Here is a 25,515-nt window from a genome sequence, read left to right as displayed (position 1 = left end):
GGCAGGTGTTGAATCTATACTAGCACAAAAAGGAAACTTTCTCCTTGTGGATATTGAAAGGATCGAGAGCAATGTCAAAAGGGATTGCCTTTCCCACCCAGTGTTCCAGTGTCACTTAATACAGTGTCAGGGACCACCTGAAGTCCCCTGAGGCGCCACCAGTGAGATGCTCTCCCTGCTCGCTGGGAAGCCCTGGGTTAGTGAATATGCTTCAGGCAAGGGAGTGCCCCAGGTCTGAGACGGAGTGAGGGGATGGTGGCAAGAGCCCAGCATGCAGCTGAAGGCCCTGCGGAGTCATCTTCGGAGGGAGAAAGCAAAGTGCTGAGGACTAGGGCAGAGCCCCAGAGACCCAGGATGTACAGAAGCCCAGAGGGGCAGCCCCAACACCCACCTCCCGGCTGCAGAGGCTGCTGGAGACTCCACCAAGAGACTGGAGTGCAGAAGAAAAGCTCAGCATCTTTGTTTCACCACCTGGAAGGCTGGATGGCCAGGTAGCTGGGTCTGCTAAGCCAGTCCTGGGCGAGAAGTTCAAGTCACCCTCCAACACTACAGTTGGTGGCATCTTTTTTTTTACAATTTCTACTGCATTGACTTCCACAATTCGACACCTGTATGAGGCAGTTACTTTTTTTTTTTTTTTTTTTTTTTGAGATGGAGTCTTGCTTTGTCGCCCAGGCTGGAGTGCAGTGGCGCAATCTCGGCTCACTGCAAGCTCTGCCTCCTGGGTTCATGCCATTCTCCTGCCTCAGCCTCCCGAGTCACTGGGACTACAGGCGCCTGCCACCACACCCGGCTAATGTTTTGTATTTTTAGTAGAGATGGGGTTTCGCCGTGTTAGCCAGGTTGGTCTCGATCTCCTGACCTCGTGATCCGCCCACCTCAGCCTCCCAAAGTACTGGGATTACAGGTGTGAGCCACCGTGCCTGGCCGGCAGTTACATTTTTAGAAAGGGAGATAACTCATTCAAGGGAAGATAAAAGGCAAGACTGGGGCGGGGACATTGGATATTTGCCCCAGGTGGGCATTAACCTTGGCTCTGAGCCTCCCAGTAGCCAAGGCAAGTGGAAACATGATGGCTGACTCAGCTGCCATCATCATCTGCTCATGGCAAGTGTGTCCATCTCTCCAGCGGGCTCCGGCCTGACAGGCTGGCGTAAGGCTCATGGGTGAGCAATGTCCCTGACAGTAACGAGGGGAGGAAGAAGACTCTGCCTTTATGTGGCCTCCAAGAAATCCAAGGATACACAATGGCATTTCCATGGGGCCACTAAGCTCAAAGGGTCAGATCATCAATTGTTTTGGTGATCAAAACTTGGGAGCCCAGGAAAGGCACCAAATGGGGGTCTCCTATCTCCCCTCTCACCAATGTCAATAATTTCACCCATGACTTCAGCAAGATTTTCCAGTCGAGCTCTGAGACAATAATAGTTGGCATATACTGAGTGCTTCCCACCTCCCAGGCCTTCCCAGCAAGCTCAGCGACCAGGATTACCCTCCTTCCTCCTCTACAGAGGACTCTTGGCTCAGAGCAGTGGGGAATTCACCCAAGGCCCATGGCAGAGCCAGTAAGATGCAAGCCAAGATCTGTGCTGACCCCAAAGCCTGTATCCCCACCTCTGCACAGGCAGCTGTTCCCCTCTGGTGACTGCAAGCCCAGCCCCACCTAGGGATGCCAGACGAGGCAAAGGAACTGGATGTCATGGCCTGGAAGACCAGAGGAAGCTCATGTCTGCCCCACGCAGAGCAGAGATGTGCCTGACCACCATGCCAGACCACCTCCAGGGTCCAGCAAAAATGCTTGAGATTGACCCCCAACACCCACTCAAAAAAAACTTCATTGGCTCCCAAAATGTGGGGAAAAAAACCTTCAAAATAAATGTTTAATGAAATATCTACAAAATGTAACATATCACCCAATGGCAACTCAATCCTTCTATGGCTCTGGATATATTTTATTTCGTAAGTGATACAGACTTGTTGAATATAAATAGGATGTTAGGATTGTCTAAAATGAAGCGCTCCCCAGGACCTACGAGTGTTCAGATGACCCTACCACAGACTAAGCAAAATGTCACCATGAAGAGTTTGGGATCTGCCCATTGTCTGGCCAAGTGCTTAATTGAATTGGGGGTAGATGAGGATAGAGTGCTTGCCCCCAGAATTTTACATATAGAAGTCAAGCAGTTGGCTCTCCAAACAATGAAGGCAGCTGGGCAGAGCTCCTGGCAAAAGCACGACTTTGAGTAATGCCACTTGTTAAGTTAAAAGAGTGCCCGCATCACCCCCCAACACCTCATTAGCTAAATGGATTGCCCCATTGGGTTGGGGTTGCTTAATATCTGCCTATTGACTTTGCAGAACCTCTGCCAAAAACAAGATCTCAGTTTTGACATAGTTGATGCTGAGCTATTTTTTTCCTCGACTATTATTTGTCTAACAGAGTGCTGAGCTGGGTACAGCCACGTACACTGAGTGTAAAACCACATCATCAACACAGGTCTTACTTGCTATGACAGCAGGAAATGCAGCCATTTAATTTAAAAGCTGACTCCATTTCTTGGGATGGAAGTGGGAAAGGGCGGCCAGGATACAGTGCCATTTCCCATTCCCAGGAAAACTGCAATGGTCACAAGACCATTGCCACACATTTTGATTCCAAAAGTTGCTTAGAAGGTAGAGCTTTAGAGAAACATAAATGGTCTGTGGGAGGTGGGAGAGTGGACCCCACATGCCACCCAGCAAGACCCGTGGCTACTCCCTCACTGTGGCATCAGAGTCTTGGATTGTTCCAGAGAGACTTTGGTTGTTTCTATCACGTTTCTCCATGAAATGAATTAGAGTTTGACAATGAGAGGCAGTCACATGGGTGTGCCCCACATCTTCTCACTCCTTTTGTAGCAGACCACGTTCTTCAAAAATTCAAGTCAAGTTTTAAAAATCAAGAGAGATCTGGCTGGGTATGGTGGTTTACGCCTGTAAATCCAGCACTTTGGGAGGCCGAGGTGGGCAGATCATGAGGTCAGGAGTTCAAGACCAACCTGGCCAATGTGGTGAAACCCCATCTCTACTAAAAATACAAAAATTAGCCAGGCATGGTGGCAGGTACCTGTAATCTTAGCTACTCAAGAGGCTGAGGCAGGAGAATCGCTTGAACCCAGGAGGCAGAGGTTGCAGTGAGCCGAGATGGTGCCACTGCACTCCAGCCTGGGCAATAGAGCAAGAATCTGTCTCAAAAAAAAAAAAAAAAAAAAAAAAAAAAAAAAAAATCAAAGGAGATCCTTTCAAAAAGCCAAATTTCCAGGTCTGGAGAGCTCTAGAAAGATCTAGCGGCCTCTGCCTTTCATTTCTGCAGGAGTCGAGTCTCAGTGCCCTCTTCAGACAGCTGGCCCCATCCTTGTCTTTCCTTCTTATTTCCCACGCCCAGCTCACTCATGCACTCCGCAGGCTGGGACCCTGTAGGAACACCAGGCACATCCTGCAATGTGGTATAAGGTTTTGTAATGCAAAGACCTGAGAGTTGAGCATAGACACTCCAAGGTGGTTTGCTCAAAGGAAAGAAGGAAGGGCTATCCCAGTGCTGGCAGGAAAAGGAGAACGCTGGCAAGAGGAGACTGCATGGACCACTGGAGATGGAACAAAAGAGAAGATGTGGCCAGCCTGATTCTCATCTTCTTTTATACTGTTTCCTCCCCATCTAGCACCAACGTGTTCCCCTTCAACAAGAGTAATAAGGCATCCCTTCTGGAGAGTGTGTGTGGAGAGCCAAGCTCACCCAGCTTCCCTTCTGCCCCTGACTCAAGATGCAGACCCCTCAAAGATGGCTCAGGAAACCTGGAATATTAGCTGTGGGAGCATTTAGTTCCATGGCTTTACAGACTGAAATTCACAGCCCACACTACACACGACCTCCTGACATTTCCTGGCACTTGTTTTATACAATAACAATAGTGCTATTATCATTATTGTCATTACTCCTATTATGCCAGTGCATTAGACGGTCCCCAGAAGGGAGAGAAGGTAATTGGCTCCCATCACCCTAAGCAGTGCTATTGGGTACAATGTACAAATAGCTTAAAATTAAAGGCTGGCATCAGAGCCTGTTCAGTCTGTAATGGATTACTAAATGAGCACAGGCTTACCTTCTACCATCAACACCCTCCAGAAATCATTTGCAAACAAGACAGATAATTTCGTATCTGATTCAGGTTAATTGCCCTGTTTTCCCGCCTCCCTGCTCACCAAGGGCCTCCATGGGATTGAACTCTGCAAAGTTGCCCAAACCAGCTTCAGCAGGCAAACGTTCCCACTGGGAGCTAATGAGGGGTCATCATCATCTTCTCAGACCTAAACCCAGACTTGACCCTCTGCAAAGTATTCTTCATGACCAAGTCATTCAGATCCCTTATCCCCGACTTTGCTATCCGGTGGAGGAGGAACATCTGCCGCTCGCTCAGTGTGTGGTTCAGGCGGTGCGCAATGGAGATGGGGGTCTCCCCCTTGGCATCTCTGTCGTGGATGGAGGCCCCGTGCTGGAGCAGGAGGCTTATACAGTCTGACTGGCCCATGGCTGCAGCCACATGCAGGGGTGTCCTGCCCAGGGGAGATCTGCTGAGGCAGCTGGCTCCTATAAAATAAGAACATTGGCCGGAAGGAAGACATGCAGAGGGGGAGCAAAGGAGGGGTCCAGGGCTGTGAAGGGAGGTCCTGCTGCCTGGCCCAGCTCCAGTACTGCCCTGCCTCCAGTCCATTCCCCCGGCAGCAGCCGGTGATCTTTCCAGAATGCCCATATCAAACTCCTGCTCAGATCCATCACTGCCATCCCACCGCCTGTGGGGTGATGTTCTAGGTCTTTCCCGCTCACTCTCACCCTACCTTCCCATTACTGTTCCAGCATTCCCTCCTGCCATACTCTCCTCCCCACCCCCACCACCAAGGCACCAATTATACCTACCTTCCACCTTCATCCCTAAAACACACCCTGCTCTGCATCCTGCCCCAGGACCATTCACAACATTCTCACCCATTTTATTCTGGGCTAAATCTGACCTTTCTTTAGGCTTCATTTATTTCCTTGGGAAAATCTTCCTTAGTTCTCCCACCCCATGAAACCTCCTGTATAAGCTCAATAGACACTCTACATCTTCACAACACCGCGTACACCACTGACTATGGAATCATTTGTAATAATCTACTGACTTCCCCTCATAAACTCCAGGAGGGCAGAAAACACACACATCTGGCTTGTTGCTGTTCTCATCCCGAGCACGTAGCTCAGTGCCTGCAGAAGACAGGCACTCGGGAAATGACGCAATGGGCAGCCTGACTCATGGACAGATTTCACTTCGATTAAATTCCCCACCGCCTCCTGCAGATGGATGGGCTAATGACAGGTGTCCAATATGGAGTTGTTGAATTGAATCAAATTCTGGATAACAAATATGACACAGAAAACAAGGCAATTCAATTAAATTCAGCTGACATTTCGGTAGCCAGTTTTTATGAGCTCCGGCTGGCTGGTGAGGTAAAGTTTTAAATAGGCTCTTAGAACACCAGTGTCCACCATGACACCTCCCCCCAGCAGCTGTCTTCAGAGGACAGAAAACTTTGCAAAGCTGGCTGTAATTTTTTAACTGGTGCCTTCAAATACATCACAGTTCCATCAGAGTGAAAATGACTTTTTATGAGCTTAAAGGACTGCTGGGCTGTGCAAAGCCCATATTTCATTTTCCAACAAGCAAAGAGCAGACAGGCAGTGAAGGAAGGAAGGAGAATATTGTTGAGGTAACCTTTACCCATCACAGAGGTTGACACACCCAATGTGCGGCCCGATCATCCGGCCCAGAAGTCCGAGATGTTTTCCACCTTGCTCGGTGTAAGTGGGAAAAATAGCAATGACTGAGCTGAGAGAGGCTGGAGCCAAGGCTGTGAGTAGGAAAGAAAGGGGTCTAATCTGGAGGCAAGTTGATACAGGAGACCCTTGGGAAAGGCCCCTCCTTAGCCCAAACCATTGACCAAACACCACATAACATGTTCTCCCTTTTTCCAAGGAAGCCGGTGGTCTGGGCTGTTAACAGCTGTTCTCCATTGTTCTTGAGGGTCTGGGCTGTTAACAGCTGTTCTCCATTGTTCTTGAGGGTCTGGGCTGTTAACAGCTGTTCTCCATTGTTCTCCACTCCACATTGAGTGGTCTGCATCTCCATCAGTGGGCATCTTTTCCCAAAAAGATGCCACATCCAGGGAGGATAGAGTGCACACCTATGGAATATTATGTAAAGCTCTTTAATTTGGAGACAATGTTGGCTAAGGCTTCTGTTTCTATCTATCAAGAGAGCCAGAGAGAGAGTCAGAGAGAGAGAGAGAGAGGAAGGAGGCCCTTAAGTGGAGGTGGGGTGAAAAGAGTTCAGCATGAATGTCTTATGAGAAAATAATAACGAGGCTTGGAGAAGGGAGAATGGTGAGCCTGCCATCCACCACAGAGCTGTGCTGGCTGGAGGGTGGACTATTTTGGGGTTTTTCGTGTGTGTGTGTGTGTGTATGTGTGTGTGTGTGTTGTAGTCTTCTGTCTCAGCCTCCTGAGTAGCTGCGACTACAGGTACGTGCCACCACACCAGCTAATTTTTGTATTTTTAGTAGAGACGGGGTTTCACCAGACTGGTTGGCCAGGCTGGTTGTGAACTCCTGACCTCATGTGATCTGCCCACCTCAGCCTTCCAAAGTGCTGAGATTACAGGCGTGAGCCACCGTGCCTGGCCAGAGGCTAGACCATTTTGGACCGTTGCAGCTTCCTAATTTCATGCGAGGCTGGAAATCACACAGACAGCATGGGAATATTCCCAGCAATGTATCTGGTGAGAAATGAACCAGAAATCCTTTGTAGCTGCCCCCTGTGTCTTGGGTCCTGAAATTTCTGCCTCACTGAAGCAGAAAGAATCTTCTCGAGACCTGGTGAAGAGAAGGAGGGTAACCTCTGACTGGCGTGCCCTAAGACACTTGCCTAGACAGGGAGTGAGTGGCCCCATGGGACCCTGATTGGTGGCTGACAAGACACAGGTCCAGGAAACCACTGCTGGAAGAACCGGGAACACAAGACACTCTGTCCTTTCTACCTGCAAAAAATCCCAACTCATGAGTGTAGCAAGCTTTCTACCAGAATTACCGTGTTCTAGAAGGTACTGCACAGCATCAAAGTGGCCTCTGTGTGAAGCCACATACAACGCCACAAACGCCCTCTGAGACATCCACTGCTTCCACTTCTCACTCTCAAAATGTTCTGAATTTGCAGTTCGGTAGGAGGAATCTTCAGTAAGCCCGAGACAAGATAGCTGGGCAAGATAAGAGGAGTTTGAGTTATTCTCAAAAGCGTGGCTACATTTTGCTGGACGGCTGATGGGGCATGCTCAGGGGAAGGCTTGCCTGAATGTCAAATTAAGACTCATGATGGGAAAAGAGAGGTGCAAACCCTCACTGAAAAGCTGAGAAACACCCAGGACAGGATGGGGAGGCCATGATTTAATGCTTTATATATGTTCAGGAAATACGAATTCGCCATCAATCAGGCTCAGAACGCAGGAAGGTCTTCCTGTCAATGTTTTGAAGAGAGAAAATAGCTTTGCCTGGTGTCCACAGGAAGGCGGTTGAAGCCACTGAGGAAGACACCAGCCAATACAAATGGCCTCCCAGAGGGTGACAGCAGGCATCTCTTGGAGACCGGCTCTGGCCTTTCCATCTATTTGTGTGCCCATTGTCTCCATTAGGTTTCAGAGCAAGCTGAACACGCACAGGTGAACAGCCCGGTCATGTAACCACTTCGTGGTGAATTAAGTCTTTGAGCCTGGGAGGAAGGCTACAGGTTCCCCCAGGGAGGATACTCTGCCCTGATGTGGGAGTCAGGACTGGGACAGCGGGAGGAGCAGAATCGAGATGAGGATGACGGCAATTCTGACAACCTCAGAGAGCAGGGAGGTGACCCCTGCAGCCAGAGCAAGAGCCAGAAAACCCGAGCACGGACCACACTGCTGGTGACAAAGGGGAGGGAGACAGAAGCGGCAGAGGAGAGTGCAGAGGAGGAGAAGCAGGAGGGACTGGGAGGAGATGTGTCAGGGCTGGGACAGGGCCCCATCCTGCCCACCCTCCCCACCAAGGCTGCCTCCTGCCGCACCTGCCCCGAGCCCATGCACTCTTCCAAGGGCGCCAATCCCAGCCCCTGCTACACCCAACCTTCCCTGACCCCTTTCTCAGCAAAGAAACTCTGTCTCCTCTTCTCCAGGAGCACACAGCTTTCCATCCGAATTTCTTTTCTAGGAAGAATATAGCATTGCCCCTCATGTCACAGTGATTCATCTTCCCTGTTGGGTACACATCTGGTTTCTATCCTCCTGCTCCCCACTGCCCACCCCTAGAGCCCAGCTGAGAGGCCAGCAGGAGCCCTGGAGGACAGAGCGCCCGCCACTCACCCCAGGAACAAGGGGTCTCTCCCCCCGGAACCAGGCAGCACCTGACAGAGGCCTGTACCACAGCCCCGAGCTCTGAGCTGTACATTTCTCAGTTATCTGGAGTTCTCCTCTCAGTATTAAATTAGATTTCCAACCTTATCACTTATAAACATGAATAGAAACGTGCTGCCTCGACTCCTTTGTGGGGCGGGGTGGGGCGGTAAGTGGGTTATAAATCACAAATCGATAAACCCAGCAAAATGGTAAACCCAAGGAGTGAAGGCAAACCCTCGGTGCGGTATTTCATAATTATGACATGGCTCATCGTTCTCTCTTCCCTGCTCCGAAACTGTTACTCAGATATCCGTATTAAAGACTTTTTCCCCCCACAATTTACGGTTGCTTCGTAACGTATAATATCCACTTAAAGAAGCATGAAAACACCTTGCTGGGATCCCCTTCCACAGCCGCCAAAACAAGTTCTGTCCATCCGTCATGATGCCAGATACATAATGAAATAATCCCTCCAGGAACAACATCATGGAACTTCAGGGTAGCGTCATCCATCAAAACTCCTGCAGGGAATAATTTTTTTTCTTTTAAAAAATTGGGTATTAAAGATAAACTACTACATTGGTTAAGTTAAGAGATTATCTGACCTTGAGTGCCACAAAGATAATTTTAGAAATATTGAATAGGAATCTCATTTGATGGTGCCTCGTGGGTCTGTCTGTTGTCGGTAATGCTTTTTAGAAAATAAATTTGGTTCAGCTCAGATGGAAGCCGAACAAAATCACAATGCCAACGATTTATAAAATTCTGTAATTATAACTTGTCCTATTGTGAAAAGGCACATGAGTCAGTAAAGTCATTTTATGAGGCAAACTCTACAAATAGAATGACTTAAACCTGAAGTAACCAGTCATTAGACACACGGCACAATGTGGTTATACAAATCATACAGGGTAAACCAAAATACTCTTGGATAATGTCATTACCTGGCTAAAGAGGTGACAATGACAAAAAATTGTTGGATCTTTCAAACTGAAGCCTGGGAGGGATTTTTCCACCTCGGCACTACTGACAGTTTAGACTGGGTAACTCCTTGTGGCAGGGGCCCCTCCTCGTTGTCCAGGGTTCACAGCTTCCTGGCCTCTACCTACTAGATACTAGCAGCACGTTCACCAAATCAAGACAATCAAAAATGCCTCCAGGCCCAGCATGGTGGCTCACACCTGTCATCTCAGCACTTTGGGAGGCTGAGGTGGGCAGATTGAGCCCAGGAGTTCGAGACCAGCCTGGGCAACATGGCAAAAACCCGTCTCTACAAAAAACACAAAAATTATCTGGGCCTGATGGCTCACACCTGTGGTCCCAGCTACTCGGGAGGCTGAGGTGGGAGGATCACCTGAGCCTAGGAGGCAGAGGTTGCAGTGAGCCAAGATTGCACCACTGCATTCCAGCCTGGGCAATAGAGTGAAACCCTGTCTCGAAAAAAAAAAAAAAAGTCTCCAGACATTGCCAAATGGGCTCTGGGGGACAATATCTCCCTAGCTGAGAGCCGATGTGATGTAAGGAGCTAATGCTGACTTCCACCCCAGTTTGGACTTGGAGTACCAGAGCTGCTTAGGACTCATGCTTTCTTTATGAGCAATGCCACCAACATCGAGTCTCAGCTCCGCGCAGGTGACACAATCTATATTCCAACTGAGTGGGATTCATGAGTTTTCTGGTTTCATGATTGACTGCTTTGTGCTTATGTACTAGGTACTTAGTGATTACTTGGTGCCCAGACCCAGTACCTATATTCTTTCCTCCTTAGGACAGCCCTCCAAGGTAGGTTTGTTATCTCCATCTGCTGATGAGCAAATGGAGGCTCACAAAGCCTGTAAACAGCCACCCCAGTGCTGGCACCAGACCTGCCTCCCTCCAGGGCCACTGGCTTCTCACTCTTGGCTCTATGAGCACCAATTTGCTACTGGAAACTCAGGATGGTAGATGTCAAGACGGAATAGTGATCAGCAAATCTGTTCATTAGTGTCCTATCTGTGGTTCAGACACAGAGGACAACCAGTAATTAGTCTAAGTAAGACAACTTGACTCCCTACCACTTTGAAAATATTGAGTAAAGCTGTGTTTTGCTGAGACGTGCAAGAGCACAACTCTCACGTGCTAAACAGCCCCTGTAGAAATCGGAGTACATCCTCTCTTTAGAGACAGGCAGCCACTGCCTTGGACTTAGACAAATACTAATTATCACCAGCTAAATAAATTATCAAAGTTGACAATAGACGTGGAAGGGCAACCCTGGCCCATGGATTTGCTCACCCCTTTTAGATTTGTGTATCTCAAGGTTTTCACACATGATCTCATTTGATCTCCCTCCGCCCCAAATTTTGAGGTGAGTAGGAGAGGCCTCAGAGGATTATTTATAGGCAGTAGCCCAAATTTCTTCTAATAACGAGTAGCACTTTCTGTCTTTCTTGTTTGCCACCCACAGCAAGGACTACAACAGCAGAGAGAGGTCGAGCTTCTAACAGTTGCTAAGTGCCTGTTGAGTGACAGCACTGTGACATCAGTGTTAAGTCACCCCCTCTCTCGCGCTCCCTCTTAGCTCTCTTGGATTAATAGCCCCGCATAGCTCATCAGTGAAAATAAATGAACAGAAGGGGTGCCAAGCATTTGTAGTTGAGGATACATAATTGTCAAATTACTTGTTTGGGAACTCTTACTAAGTCCTTCAACAACTCTCCTCACTTTTAATATGTTAAATACAGACTAGGCTCAAAACACATTTCTTTCCAAATAAAGCCTCAAAAATGCCCAAGAGCATCTTCCAAACACTCCTATAGGAAAATAAATATGTCAGGAAAAACGCTTAACCTATTTTAAAGAGAGCAAAGGAAGGTATTTTGGCCTTCACTGTGCATTTTGAGTTTCCTGCGTCATTTCTGTCCATAGGGGGAAACGGCTCTGAGAATTCTAGAGCTGGTTTCTCTGTGTTACGGATTAGGAAACTGAGCCCAGAAGGGCAGTGTGTGGCAGCACCAAGCCCGTGGAGGCAGGCTGCTTCCAGATCTGTCTCCATCGCTCCCCAGCCCCTGCAGTACAGCTGCAGTCTCTCTGCAATATCAGCTGTTCACATTCTCTGTGCAGCAGCTCAGAGATTTTTTCTATATCCTTATTTTCTTGAAGTGTGTTGCGTTGATTTCAACCAGGTGGGGAGATGATGGAGCCCAGGGACTTTGATCCTGTTCTCATATCCTAAATATTGTAGGGAATCGGGATAGGGAAAGCCACGCCTTCCGGTCAGGGAAGGAGACTGATGGAAGGAGAGATGGGCTCTAGGGTGCCTGGCCTCCACTGGGTACCTGCCACACGGGACTTGTCTGGAGTGGGGCCCTTGGGGTCCTAATTCAGTCACAGGGAACTTTCGGTTCTGGGTTCTGATTCCGGCTGGGCTAGCTTTGAGCTCCCGATGTGAACAAGGACACAGCTTGGAATTTGGGGTTCTGATATGTACTTGGTTAGTGCCAGTATTTGGGGTTCAAACGTAGATAGCAGCATTTGCTTTGAGACTCGGGTTCTTGTGAGGGCAGTTTACTCTGGATTTGGGGTTCTGATTAAAGGAAGGTTTGCTGTCTGTTTGGGGGTCCTGATGTGAAAAGGTCTGTTCTGGGATTTGGAGTCCTTGTATGGGCAGGACTTGTTTTAGGATGTGGGGATCGGATGTAGCCCCGAGTAGTGTGGCATTTGGAGGGTAGGAATCGAGCACATCTGCCCTGAGATTTGGGGGTCTTCATGGTGATAAAATCTGCTCCAAAATTTGGGCTCCTGCTATATGCAGGGTTTGATCTGGAATTTGGGGTTCTGGTATAAATAAGGTTGGCTGAAGGATTTGGGTTACTTCTACAAGAAAAGTTTGCTTTGAGTTTTGGGGTACTCATGGAGGCAAGGTTTGGTTTGAACCTTGACTTTCTGACATGGACACGGCCGGCTTCAACCTTGGAGTGCGGATATAGACACGGTTTCATATCTGGGGGTTCAGATATGGATGGGTTTGACTTGAGTTTTGGGGTCCTGTTGTGGACAGCGTTTGTTTCATTCTTTGGAGCCCTTATGAAGACTCTTTGAGGGGATTTGGGTTCTCGTATGGTCATGGTGAGCTCGGTGACTGCCTTTCAGATGTGAGCAGAGTTGGCTTTGAATTTTGGGGTCCACATGTGGGCAGGGTTCATTTGGGGCTCAGTCATCCTTATGTACACAGAAGTGGCTAATGGATTGGGGTTCAGATGCACAAATGGTTAGTTGGAGACTGGGGGGTCCAGAATTGGGCAATTGAGGGTCATGACGTGGGTAGAGTCTGCTCTGGGATTTAGGGTTCTGTTATGGCCAGGCATAGCTTCAGGGTTTGAGGCTCAAACATGGGCAGAATTTGCATAGAGATATGGGGTCTTGAGGCGGGCAGCGTTTGTTTCAGATTTTGGCATCCTCGTGTGGACATGGTTTTGGAGGATTCCGGGTTCTAACAGTCACAAAATTAGTCTGGCAATTTGGGATTTCAGATTTAGCCAGGTTTGTTCTTGGTTTGGGGGTCCTAAACTGGACAGAGTTTGTTTCAGCTTTGACCCCTTTGCGTGGACACAGTTGTTGGAGGATCTGGGGTTCTGAGGTAGTCATGGTTAGCCTGGAGATTAGGGGTTAAGTCTTGGGCTGGTTTGTTGATTTTGGGGTCCTGAGACGGACAGGGTTTGTTCTGATTTGGCATCCTTGCAAGACAAAAGTGGCTGGAAAATCTGGGGTTCTGAGGTAGTCATGGGTAGCCTGAAGATTTGGGGTTCAGTTGGGCATGTTTGCTCTGGATTTTGGGGTCCTGAGGTGGTCGTTTGTTCAAGCCCTGGCATCCTGGGGGGGATGTGGTAGCTGGAGGAATTGGGGTTCTGAAGTAGTCATGGTTAGCCTAGAGATTTGGGGTTCGGTGTTGGGCAATTTTATTCTGGATTTGTGGGTCCTGAGGTCAGCAGGGTTCGTTTCAGGTTTGGCATGCTTGCGTGGACATGGTTGGCTAGAGGATTTGCGGTTCTAATGTTCTCAAGACCAGCATGGAGAAGGACTTGGGGTTTGCTTTGAGTTTGGGGTACTGACATGGGCAGGCTTGCCCTGTGTTTGGGGGTTCTGCTGGGGACAGGCTTTGTTTCAGACAAGTCTTACATGAACAGAGTTGGCTTTGGGACCTGGGCTCCTTACGAAGACATGGGGAGCCTGAGGGTCTGGCTTCTGGGGGGTCCTGGCTTGGACAAGATTTGCTCAGGGTTGGCAGATGCAGCCCGATCCAGGCAGGACTTGCTTGTGGATTAGGGTCCTGCTGTGGACAAGGTTTGCCTTGATTGGAGTCCAATTTGAACGCCGTGTGTTTGAGATTGGGAAGTCCCTCTGTGGCCAGGACCCTAAGTGGCCCTTCCATGTGGGTTTCAGGGTGGCTGGGTTTCAGGGGTTTGCTTTGACATCTGGGGTTTCTCACGTAAGCAGGCTTCCCTTTGGGAATCCACTTCAGAAGTGGACGGGGTGCCCTTGCATGTGGCCAGGGAAGGAGTCAGGGCAGGAGCCACCTTCGTCGAGGTACTGGAGCCGCTGGAGGTTGAAGGGGATGCCGACCATCAGGTCCAGCTCCTCTTTGAGCTCCCGCACGGTCATGTCGCCGCGGCAGTTTGCCACTCGGAACATCTCCCCAGTCTCCTCCAGCCGCACCCGCAGGACGAAGACGTCAGGGACCAAGTCCGGCAACGCGCTCGCGGCCTTCGGGTCACCGACGACCCGCTGGCTCCGGCCGCGGGCACAGACCGGGGGCTGCGCGGGGAGGCCCCGCGAGCCCGCCGAGCCTGCCCTGGGCCCGCCGCGCCCCTGCGCCCCGGCCCGCGCACCGCTCCTACGTCCCGCATTGGGGTGCAGGCGAGAGGCGCCCCCCGTTGGCCCCGCCGCCCGCGCTCCGCCCGCCCCCGCCGCCGCCCGCCGCATAGCCCAGCCGCGGCCGCGCGTCATCCGCGGCTCGAGTGCGGTAGCCACGCGTCATCGCCGCCCCCGCCCTGACGTCCCACGGCGGGCCCATGCGCCCCCCGCCCCACTGTGACGCCCAGGCCCCTCCGGGACCGCCCCCTCCAGACGCAAGGCGAGGCCCCTCCCTGCCTGCCGCCCGAGCCCCCAGGGAGACCGACGGGCGGGCGGCCCCCCAAGGTCGCGCAGTCCTTTCCCGCTCCGCGATGAACAAAGACGCAGTTTCACGTGGCCGCGGGAGACGGTTCTTAAATAATGGAACAGGACATAGGTGCTTCCCAGAGCAACCGGGAGATTTGATAAATGCAGAGACATCGCCGGGCGGCCACGCTCCGACGACCGGCACTGGGCCCCCGTCCCGAGCTCAGGCCACGTCCCCACCTCCTCGAAGCCTCCAAGCTGCTGTTAATGTCAGTTCTTTTCACCAGGCAAACGAAAGGGGCATTCTTGCTGCTGTTAAGAAACGGTTACCACTTCTCCGTGTCTGTTTAAAATAGGATCTTTGCATAAATTGGGATAAATCACCTGGAGGAATTACACGTGAACAAGGCTGTAAATCACCAAGCATGTATGACCTGCAGAGTTGTAAAGTGCAGACTTTCATTATAAAAACACTTCTAGTATGAATGAATAAAAAAAAAAAACCCAACATTTCATAAACATGACTCCCTAGAGCAGATGTGGTCCCGACTTGGGGGTGGATCCCAGAAGTGGGAGACAGCCTTCCATGGAAACTTGCAAAACTGCACCAAAATCTATCAATTTTGAAAACGCTCTTGAATTCTTGGCGGGAGAAAGATGCTGATAAACACACTTAAGTGGAGAAACGCCCCCTTGAGAAAGGCTGGGCTGGCTCTATGAAGACACCTTTGGAGTGAGCTCTGCCTGGGAGAAATCCATCTGTGCTTTTCCATTCATTCACCGGAGATGAGGCTGAGTGTTCAAGTAAACAGGAAGCTTACCTGTGGTGGTCAAATTACAAACACTCAACATGGCACCCATGAATAATTAGAAAATACAAGTGATGGGGGCGGGAGCTAGGGAGGGCAAGGGGAAACAGAACAATCTTGGAAAAATCTCGGTTGTTGCAAAAAAAGAATAAAAGGTACGCTTAAAAAATATTTTTACAGAGAAATTACAGCCATAAAAAATATCTTTGCATTGGAAAGGCACTCATAGAAAAACGTTAACATATAAACGGAAATTGTAAAGGTTATTTACCAGAGTCTCTACAATCTCTCCAAGCACGTTGTGATTCAGCATGCAAATTATACACATCACAACACAAACTGCAGCTCATTTTTTTCCTTAACAGAAAATTAAGCTCTGAATAGAATACAAGATTCCAGTTGAATAATTCTACATGCTGCTAGATCAACAGATTTTCACAAAACAATCTCAATTTGCAGGCAATAAAAAAATTAAGAATTGCTAGTTACCAAAGCAAAACAATATCTCCATTTACTTTAGGCAAGCATTAAACACACTCGTGTCCTTTGTAGGGACATGGATGAAACTGGAAAACATCATTCTCAGTAAACTATCGCAAGGACAAAAAACCAAACACCGCAAGTTCTCACTCATAGGTGGGAATTGAACAATGAGAACTCATGGACACAGGAAGGGGAATATCACACTCCGGGGACTGTTGTGGGGTGGGGGGAGGGGGGAGGGACAGCATTAGGAGATATACCTAATGCTAAATGACGAGTTAATGGGTGCAGGAAATCAACATGGCACATGGATACATATGTAACAAACCTGCACATTGTGCACATGTACCCTAAAACCTAAAGTATAATAATAAAAAAATAAAAAAAAATAAATAAAAACGCAAATAAAGTAAAAAACAGTTCGCTACTAGAAAGGCTAGAAAGGGGAAATGCTATTAAACGCATGAATTGATTTAAAAAATAAATATTCATGATACCACTTTAAAAAAAAAGAATTAAACACACGATGGATTGACCGATTTTTTTTTTTTAATATGTAGCTTCCGATTTATTAACTCACTTTTTGCCGACGTTGCCTAAATGCTACCCTGGGGTATAATTTGCAATTCTCACATATGTACCTTATTATTATTTTGGCGTGGTGCATATACTCCTATCTTTATTTTAAAAGAATCAGTTAAATGGAATTTGGAGGTGGGAGTAACATCCTGTATACTAGAAAATTCAATACATAGCTTCAAAAATTTCATTAAAAAATAAAGACAAGACAAACAAGAAAAAGACCAAAGGGCAAAATAGAAATAGCTTACAAGCCCTTAGCAGAGCTAGCTCTTGAACCCCAAATGGGCTGTTTCTTCCTTCCTTCCCTTATCCTACCTTTGAGAACATAAAAATAGAAATACGAAAAATGACATGTGCATACATGTACGTAAAATTTGTTCAAATGGTTAGAAAATCTTAAATTACTGATTTAAAAAACCTGGTTAAATTATAGAGCATCTTTCTCTTAGTCTAAATTTGAAATGCATGAAATCTAAGTGATGTGTACTTAGGTCAACTTGAAGAGTATATAATTTGACCCCCAAAGTCACAGGTGCGTAGAACTTGTGGGCAGGTTCTGATCAGAACTGGGTTTTCCTTTTTTTGGTTAAGATTCTAAAGCATTAGATATAAAGTCAATATCCATGCATCTCAGTTATCAATTTCCCTCCCAAGTTTTTAAACATATAGCATATCCATATAAAAATGGAAAAACCTCAGTTATCCATTTCCCTCTCAAGTTCTTAAACATATGACAGCATATCCATATAAAAATGAAAAATCTTTCAGCTTTATGCCTCTATCAAAGGCCAACACATATCTTCATGGAAGCAGTTCCTGTCAGGCGGGGAGGACTGAGTGCCTGAGGAAAAGTTCCAAGTAGTTTATAACAAAGGCACAATATTAGAAAGACTGCCATCAATCATTCTTTAGATTTCTTTATCACATTTTTCAAAAATAAATTGAACTATATTTGTAGCAACTCAAAGTGGAGCATAGATTTAAATGACGTATTTGTTCAGCTCACTGATAGGGGCAAATACTACATTAATATATTTTCTTCCTGTCAAGAGTTATTTACATATGTACAGTATTTCAGTTAAAAATAAAATATAACACCATAAACTATATAGGAAATCATAAGGGAAGGAAATATGCAGGTCTATTAAAGACTTCAGAACTTCTAATAAACTACTTTACTTGGCGAGGGTTGGGGAGACTTCATATCATACAGTCTGCCATGGAGAAAAGAATTTGCTGGCAGGCAGCCTGACGGTTCAGAGGCTCCAGTGCCCAGTGAGCCACCTGGTCTGCAATCTTTCCACAGACTTACTGATCAGGCTTGATCAGGATGGCCCAGCCATCTAGAAAAAGCCCCCATCAGGTTCAGTCCCTTCGGGGTACAGATGGAAAAGGCAGTCACTGAGTGCACAGTATGAAAAGTTCCAAAATTTCCCCCAGCTGGTATAATACAATCAGTTCCCCTTCAAGTTATGGTAAGCCATATGTGCCAAGCATGAAATAATCAGATTGCAACTCATCACGGAGCAGTTAATTCTGTTTTTCTAGTACAGCAGTGTCTATGATATTCCGCCGCTTTGGTTCTAGGGCTGCAAAAAAGGAAACATCTTGGTCCCGGTCTGACTGCAATGCTAAGATGGTCTCTTCAATGACTTCAAGATGAGGGTTACTGGCATTTCTAAAATATGCTAAAGAGAGAAACCATGAGTCTGAATCAGGTAAGCCATGAACAATGTTCAAAACACACTCGGTTTTGTTTTTTGTTAGCCACATGTCAGGACAATAAATCAAAGAGTATTTCTAAAATGTTAAAGATGGACTCCCAACAGTTACGCATATTTTAAAAATTATAGTAACTATCTTTTTTCCTGCAATACAAAAGAAATGGCAATGTGCAGAGCAGGAGCAGGTTGTAGGTAGGGTGGGGCAGGGGGTGCAGTGGCAAGAAATGTACATGTAGGGCAGAGTTCAAGATATTTTCTTATATGTGTGGTGTAGAAATAAACTATCCAAGAAACACAAAGCTTTTATTAAGTCCTGTCCAGGTGTAAATAACCCACTAGTTGGGTTACAAATGTTTTCTAACTGACCACAAAGTAATACCATTAAAACGTAATAGCAGTTAAGGCTTACGTTTGCTACCTTTCATAATCTTTCATGTCATAACTCAAAATTTATCAATTTCCCTCATTTCTGGAAAGCTATGTAATATTTTGCATTTTAGTGTATGTTTATTAAGTATGAAGACCAAATTACATTCATTTCCTTAGTCATTTTATAAATAACGTAAAATGATGCATAAAAGCTAATATATTGATTTACATAATAAACCTTAAGCGTGCTGTCACAGAACCTGCCTCAGTTTCCTGCAGGAAATCTAATTGTGGCCTTTAACAGCTGGTGGAGTTGACCCGAAATGTGTAAGTTCTGAAGAGTGCTCCACCTACCCTTTTCCAACAGCATCTGCCGTAGGGCCTTGGCTAGCAGAACCCTCACGTTGGGCACAGGATCTGACACGAGGCTCAGGAGGCTGGGAAGCAGGTGCTCCACGAACTGGTCCACGGGGACACACTCCTTGCTCACCACTGCCTGCTCCAAGAAAGTCACAGCCAAAGAAGTGATGTTTTCCAGCAGTCTTCTAGAAACATACACTTCTTTAATCCCAAAGAAGTCATTTCAGAATCTGTAGGTTTGAGGCATGTGTGTGAATTTTTAAATCTCAAGCACTGCATTTGGTTAGAAACACAGTTAATATTTTATTATAATCCACTACCAAGCAGTGGGTTCCAAGTAGGTTAAGATCTGGTGAGCTTAGGAGTCAGAAAAGTCTAGATTCAAAACCTAACTTCATCTTAGTAGCTGTGTGACTTCCGGTTAAGCGGCTTAGCCTTTCTGAGCCTCAGTTTCCTCATCTGTATGATGACAGGTCTGTTATGCAAAACATCTAGGACAATACCACCACAATGCACTGCATACAGCTGACCAGTAAGGAAGGGTCAAGAACCTCACCTCTGTCATTCACAGCAGCTGTGGCTGTCAAGTGACAGTCAAATCCCAAACCATAACCCAATGCCCAGACCTCTGTAAACAATCAGTAAACACCAGTCCTGTAGTCATTCCCAGCATGTGCATATAACTTCTCCACTTACAAGACTTTACATGTATTCTCTCACTCAATTCTCAGGACTAGCCCTGGAATTCAAAATCAGCCTAGTTTTACGGGTAAAAAAAACTCATTTCCAATGTGGTGGTGACACCCACAGGTCTCATAACCACCAGTGGCAGCGGGGGGGGACTGCGAGCCCAAGTGTGGGTTCTAACTCCTGTGGCAGCAGGCGGGGGACTGCGAGCCCAAGTGTGGGTTCTAACTCCTGTGGCAGCAGGGGGGAGACTGCGAGCCCAAGTGTGGGTTCTAACTCCTGTGGCTCTTCTACGCCAGGGTAATTTGTGTCGTGGTGGATGGGCGCTGTGGCGGTGGCTGCCGGTGTTCCCTAGGTGCCAGGCACCATGCTGGGTAGCTCAGCTCTATCAGCCCACGGAAGCCCATGACAACAGAAGGCAGGCACATATTCCTGGGCTCCTTTAAGCAGTGTACACGGCACCCAATGTGTAGTCTTTTACCCCTCACCCCGTCCCACCCTTCCCCCCAGTCCCAAGAGTCCTTTTGTTTATTTCAGACTTTCTAAATCTCAGATAAAGAATTTAAAAATAAAAGCAAAAAATATTTCCTTTAAGCTTTCTCCGCAAATTGATTTGGAACATTGACTCTTCCTTCACAAAAGTCTGTGCCGTCTGTGAGTTTGTGAGTCTGTGAGTTTGTTTTTCACTCCGCCATCCACTGCCCTTCTCAGAGTGGGCTGCCAAAGCACTCCTGTAATGTCTCACTGGTCCAACAGGGGGCGCTGGTGAGTCCTCTGGTGCCCGTAGTCATCAGGGAGAGAAAGGGGGCTTTGTGGTCTGGGGTCAGGTACCGTCCCAACCACGGCTTCACTGTACTATCAACAAAGCTGGGTGGCGGGTTCACAGAGGTTCATTACAGCAATCCCTCTACCTTTGTGTATGCTTGAAAACGTGAGTAATGAAAATTAAAATGTTTAAAACAATACTTTAGCGGAAAAAAAAAATCATGGGCTTACACTTCCTGTGTGATCTTGAACAAGTGACCTAACCTCTCTGGGCTTCAAATGTTTCACCTAAAAGAGCTGGTCTAAAGGTAAATGGGTATGCCATGCTCAATACACATTACCTCTTTTTTTTTCTTCTTCTTCCCTGAGATGGAGTCTCACTCTGTTGCCCAGGCTGAAGTGCAGTGGTGCAATCTCAGCCCACTGCAACTTCCGCCTCCCGAGTTCAAGCGATTCTCCTGCCTCAGCCTCCCAAGTAGCTGGGATTAAAGGTGCCCACCATGACACATTACCTTTTATTAGAGAATTAAATGTGTGATGTGATACCTGGCACACAAGAGGTATTCAAGAAATGGCAGCCATTATCACTGCCATTGCCCCTAGGCAAACATAAATCACATCCTCATTTCCAAGAGGCTGAGTAGAGAGGGCGATCTGAGGAGCTGGACAGGATGATACGAACTCTACATATTTACTCTAAAGAGGTTAAAGTCTCTGCCCTAACCCACTGCCCAATTCTTCATCCTGCCTTCCTTCCAAAGCCACCGGCTAAGGTGAGGTGTAGTGGTGGACACAGACCTGGATAGGGCAGGAGTGGACTGTGGGCCTGGCCCTTACCTTACTGGATGGCAGTGTTGGAGAGCAGAGGCTTGTTCACTCTATCTTTAGCATCTAGAATCTGTCTGGACCATGGTAGGTACTCAATCAATAGCTATGTGGCGAATGAGTATGCCAGTGGGGTAACCCTGGGCAAGTCCCTTCACCACACTGGGTTGGTCCCAATGTCCTGTGAGATAACAGGGCTAGGTGAACTAATTCCTCAGTTCCTGGCTACTGCTCCAGGGCTGAGATTCTGTCTGGTGAACTTGATTTCATCATATGGCAGATGTTACCCAGGGTAGATCCCTCCCCGGGTCTTGCTAACCTGACAAATGAAAGCGAAAGCTTGCCTTCCAACCCACTTAGAACAGTGCCGGAACCTTACGATGAGTTCACTGATGAAATTTAACCCCAATGCACTTTCACTGTTGGAATAGAACTTCTGCAGAATTGCCACGACCTGTGAAAAATATTAGAAGAGCACATTTAAAATGCTGCCATCTATTTGAATTATGAATACTACTCTACACGGAAACTAGACATTTTTATGCACCCTTCCACCTTTAAAATGAATTTATAAGCACAGGAGAAAGTAATTTTTGTCGCAGTCATCATTAGAACACAGAGAAAAAAGATGTCTAAATATATGGCAATACACACACACATACACATAAAACCCTTCATAAAAATGAAATTTAAAAGGAGACTGACATCAGAAAAATATTCTTAATCTTAAGGTTCCAAATTTTAGAGCATGTCCCCTTGCTTAATAACTAAATCATTACCTTTCAGAACATGTCATTTTTATAAAATTTTAATACCATCAGAGTATCTTAAAATCAATATTGTCAAATGTGATTTTTTTCATCAGTATTCAGCTGGTATAAAGCCCACTTAAAAAACAGGATCAGCTTTTCTATAGCAGAGTCTTTGCTCACTAAATATTTTTCTACAAAACCAAGCTGTAAATCAACCTGTATTTTAAAAACACTAACCTATTGCTTAAAGGGTTTCATATATAAAAGGATTACTCCACAATTTCCGTCACTGAAACATATAACTTAACAAAAAAAGCTATCCTACAAATTGATAAAACTATAATATAGTTCCTAATTTCAAATTTTAAAAGCTAGTTCCATAGGTTAGCTGACAAATTAAGCCCAGAAAAATTAAAAGAGTTAAAATGGAAGATACATCAACATTCCTATTTGTAAACATCACAGAGCAAATGCCCTGATTCCTTACTAGTTTGAAGGAGATCCACCGAACTTCAGAAACTTGATCTGCACACAACTTTAAGGCAATGTGCATTAGGTAATCATAAACATCATTGGGACTATAGAGTTCCAGAATCAGTATCAGTTGTCTGAAATTAAAAGGAAAAAAAAAAAACAAAAACAACAACAACAACAAAAAATTATTTTGGGGCAAAAAAAAAAACTTATTGATTTCTTTTTACTGTCATTTCATCTTACAGATAAAAATAGCCAGGCTAGGAAATGAACAGCAAAAGACCCAGCAAGATTTCGGTCTTCAGTAAAATGCCAACAGCAGAAACGTGAGTAAAATGACCATGCAAAAAACAATGTGAACAAAATTTTAATTCTTCATCTCACACACATACAAATCAAACAAAAAGGAAATAAACTCTGCAAAACAGAGGCTGAGAAATTTATGAATACAGATTTAATATTTCAATTTTAGGTTATCAGTTGAAAAGCACATAAAACTTTAAAAATCAGATAACATAAAAATAGCCAGAATGTTGAAGTTCACAAAGGTCAACAGATCAAGCGAACACTCTGAGATTGCACGACCGCCCCGGCGTTTCTCCCACTGCAAGCCGAACCGGATGCGCCTGCTCGCGGCTCTTGGCAGCACGAGGTGGTTTCACTGCAGCGAGGTCCGCTTGGAGAGAACTGGGAGCGCGTGCTCCTTACTCCGAAAGACAAAAGCATGCAGGAGACGGCTGGCTGCGAAAACCCACTACCAAAGCTTTCACTACTTTCTAAATGGGGATGGGGAGAAGGGCACGAAAATAAATGACATTGCTTTCACCCAGGCAAGGAAAGGAAATGAAAAAGAGATGGGGAGGAAGTTAGAACCAGAAGCCCGGAGTGCTGGTGAATACTTTCATATCAAAAAGCACCGTTTTCAAAAACATGATACCAATATCATGGGCACCGGAGCACAGAATTCATATCAGTCGCTGTGGCTTCAATAAGCCGGGAGATGGGAGATAGGGCGCGTAGGGGGCTAGATAACGTGGTCGGGCACTGGGGCCGCGCAACCACCCACGAAAGCCCCGCTGGGCACCGAGCGCGCCTACTTCCCGTGCGCCGCCGCTAGAGGTCGCACTGCTTTCATGGAAAACGTGGGCCTGTTTTTCTCGACTCAGAACAGGATGCTGGGAACATGGTAAAATGACTGAAACCTCAATCTCTCAAATTAAGCAGAATGATTAAAGACCATAGCAAAGAGAAAGGCTTTCGGTTTGCCCCTGGCATCAGCCAAATCATATCCTGAATAGCTGCAAAAGCCTGATGAATTTATTCAGGGAAGACAATTATTTGAGAGATTTCTAGTTGTGGATGAGAAAAATGAAAACTAAAGACACCGAAATGAAAACAAGGTGAAAACTAAGACCCAAACAACAACTGCCACAAACAAATTCCCTCCACACCGTGAAAGGCACATTATATACCTTAGGAAGGGGAGTTATTTAAACTGATGCTTCCACCCTTTCATCATCACTAAAGCCTGGAACATTCCTTTTGCCAGCTCAAGACAGAATTAAATAACTCCTTCAGGCACAAAATGATGTGCAGATAGGAGCCACCTTGGGGGACCTTTTTGTTTCATAATCATCTCATCTGGGTTAGACCCCTTCCTGTATCCCACAGTAGCTAAAGGGCATTAGGCATGCTGTACCCTACGGAGAGGACCACACTCAGAATGTTCAGGAAGGCTCTGGCAAAAACTGCTCCGATTAATAGGAAAATACTGAAGAGTGGGTGATTCATCTTTTATTTGGTTCAAATAAATTGCCTTCTAGAACAGCAGAACACTCTAATTCAAAAGTGACTCAAGCCCTGTCTTCATCTGAAAATGAATGTCTCCCGGGAGACTGTGGTATTTGTAACTTAGGGTTTTTGGAATTCTGTTTATACCTTAATAAAAACATAATCTCTTTATCTAAAAGAACACTATTACTGCTGCTTTAGAAATCAATTATACGGTAAGAAAATTAAGATTTATTCCATCTAGTTTGCTTTCTCATATCCCCAAATATGTTTTTACTTACTCTGCTAGTTCATATCGAAACCTCCAATTCCTGCTGTTATCAGTCACTACAAATTCTTGAAGCTGATAAAGATAGTCTCTCCTCTTGTCTTCATGAAGCAACTATTTTTTAAAAATGTATATATAAACATGTATAATCCTTCAAAATGACCCCAAATGCCCCCTTTTATTCCACTTCCGATTATCCATTTGTCACTGGCAAGAACTTTTGCATTTCCCCTACACCTCGTAGCCTATCACCCAGCATGGCTGTGAATGAACATTGCTGTACACTGACATCAAATGCATCCCTGAACGCCTCCAACCTTTTCCCCTGGCTAGGACATGTGCTTATTATGTATTTCTGAATGCCCCTGAGGTCTTCCTGCTTTAGTAATTTCCTACCTAAAAACAAAAAAACAAACAAACAAAAGCCCAGTCTGTGTGTGTTTGGAAGACAGCGTGCCAGTGCCGCTTCCCAGGGAGCGAGGCTGCTGCTCGGCACCAGGAGAGGAGAGACTCAGCTGGAGCAGCGCACACCAGAGTCCGTGAAGGGCAGCTCTTGGTCATGTGGATGAGAGTAATTAGTTTCTCTAGGTCATTTTTAAACTCTTGTTTTTATAGTCATCATTCCTTTGGGGGGGGTGGGGGGGAAGCCAGAAGGGAAGCAGCAGCGACTTGCAGAAAAAGTGCTTCATGCAGAACAGAGGTTGGACTTCAGCCCAGGCTCTTCCCCTGGGTGACTTCTGGGCAAGTCAGGTCACTACCTGGGGGCTTTGGTTTCTTCTTTTGCAAAGAGTGTGCTAGGCTTTGTGTCTACCATCTTCCACAGAATTAAAACTCTAACGGACAGGAAAATTAGGAGAAAAAAGTTTAAAATATTTACCCATCACTGAAAGAACATCCACTTTAAGATTATGGATGGTACATTTCAGCTAAAGAAACCTGAACAACTGCATTGTTTTTTTCACTGACACCATAGACATCCAGGGCTTCACAAATTTGATTCGG

At 46.4% G+C, this 25,515-nt stretch overlaps 3 protein-coding genes across 3 annotated transcripts in view; all 3 read right to left on the bottom strand.

The window, feature by feature from the left end:
- Window positions 1–1,928: 1,928 nt before the first annotated feature.
- ANKRD60 (ankyrin repeat domain 60) lies at window positions 1,929–14,471 on the bottom strand. Its single transcript, XM_030825209.1, has 4 exons — window positions 14,042–14,471; window positions 8,877–9,007; window positions 7,157–7,322; window positions 1,929–4,624 (listed from the first exon to the last, which is right to left on the bottom strand). Exons 1-4 carry the CDS (start codon window positions 14,469–14,471, stop codon window positions 4,314–4,316), a joined length of 1,038 nt encoding a protein of 345 aa, XP_030681069.1. The 3' UTR covers window positions 1,929–4,313.
- Window positions 14,472–17,905: 3,434 nt separating this feature from the next.
- LOC100590262 (serine/threonine-protein phosphatase 4 regulatory subunit 1-like) lies at window positions 17,906–24,606 on the bottom strand. The gene is made up of 5 exons (XM_030826555.1): window positions 24,527–24,606; window positions 22,468–22,588; window positions 21,548–21,682; window positions 18,946–19,087; window positions 17,906–18,186 (listed from the first exon to the last, which is right to left on the bottom strand). The coding sequence occupies exons 2-5, from the start codon at window positions 22,531–22,533 to the stop codon at window positions 18,029–18,031; spliced, it is 501 nt and encodes a 166-aa protein (XP_030682415.1). The 5' UTR covers window positions 22,534–22,588; window positions 24,527–24,606; the 3' UTR covers window positions 17,906–18,028.
- LOC115830475 (putative serine/threonine-protein phosphatase 4 regulatory subunit 1-like) overlaps window positions 24,441–25,515 on the bottom strand; it is a 48,527-nt gene continuing 47,452 nt past the window's right edge. The window contains exon 14 of the mRNA XM_030826554.1: window positions 24,441–24,627. Coding sequence (XP_030682414.1) covers window positions 24,523–24,627 — 105 coding nt within the window. The 3' untranslated portion in view covers window positions 24,441–24,522. The remainder of the gene's footprint in view (window positions 24,628–25,515) is intronic.

Source organism: Nomascus leucogenys, chromosome 13, assembly GCF_006542625.1.
Source record: "Nomascus leucogenys isolate Asia chromosome 13, Asia_NLE_v1, whole genome shotgun sequence".
In the NCBI taxonomy this organism is placed as follows: domain Eukaryota; kingdom Metazoa; phylum Chordata; class Mammalia; order Primates; family Hylobatidae; genus Nomascus; species Nomascus leucogenys.
Note: the sequence above shows the minus strand (reverse complement) of the source record. Positions and strands in the feature narration are given on the sequence as shown.

Bases quoted from the DNA above. Each gene is read 5' to 3' on its own strand.
- ANKRD60 (XM_030825209.1), bottom strand. From the start codon at position 14,471: ATGACGCGCGGCCGCGGCTGGGCTATGCGGCGGGCGGCGGCGGGGGCG. The intron at 9,008-14,041 runs GTGGCTCCTGCC...TATTCCCTGCAG, and splicing joins GCTCCAGTACCTCGACGAAG to GAGTTTTGATGGATGACGCT. The intron at 4,625-7,156 runs GTAATTCTGGTA...CTTATTTTATAG, and splicing joins GCAGTACCTTCTAGAACACG to GAGCCAGCTGCCTCAGCAGA.
- LOC100590262 (XM_030826555.1), bottom strand. From the start codon at position 22,533: ATGCACATTGCCTTAAAGTTGTGTGCAGATCAAGTTTCTGAAGTTCGG. The intron at 19,088-21,547 runs GTTAGCAAGACC...TTCTTGGAGCAG, and splicing joins CTTTCGCTTTCATTTGTCAG to GCAGTGGTGAGCAAGGAGTG. The intron at 18,187-18,945 runs GTAGGTGGAGCA...TTCTCTCTTTAG, and splicing joins GCAGATGCTGTTGGAAAAGG to CATATTTTAGAAATGCCAGT.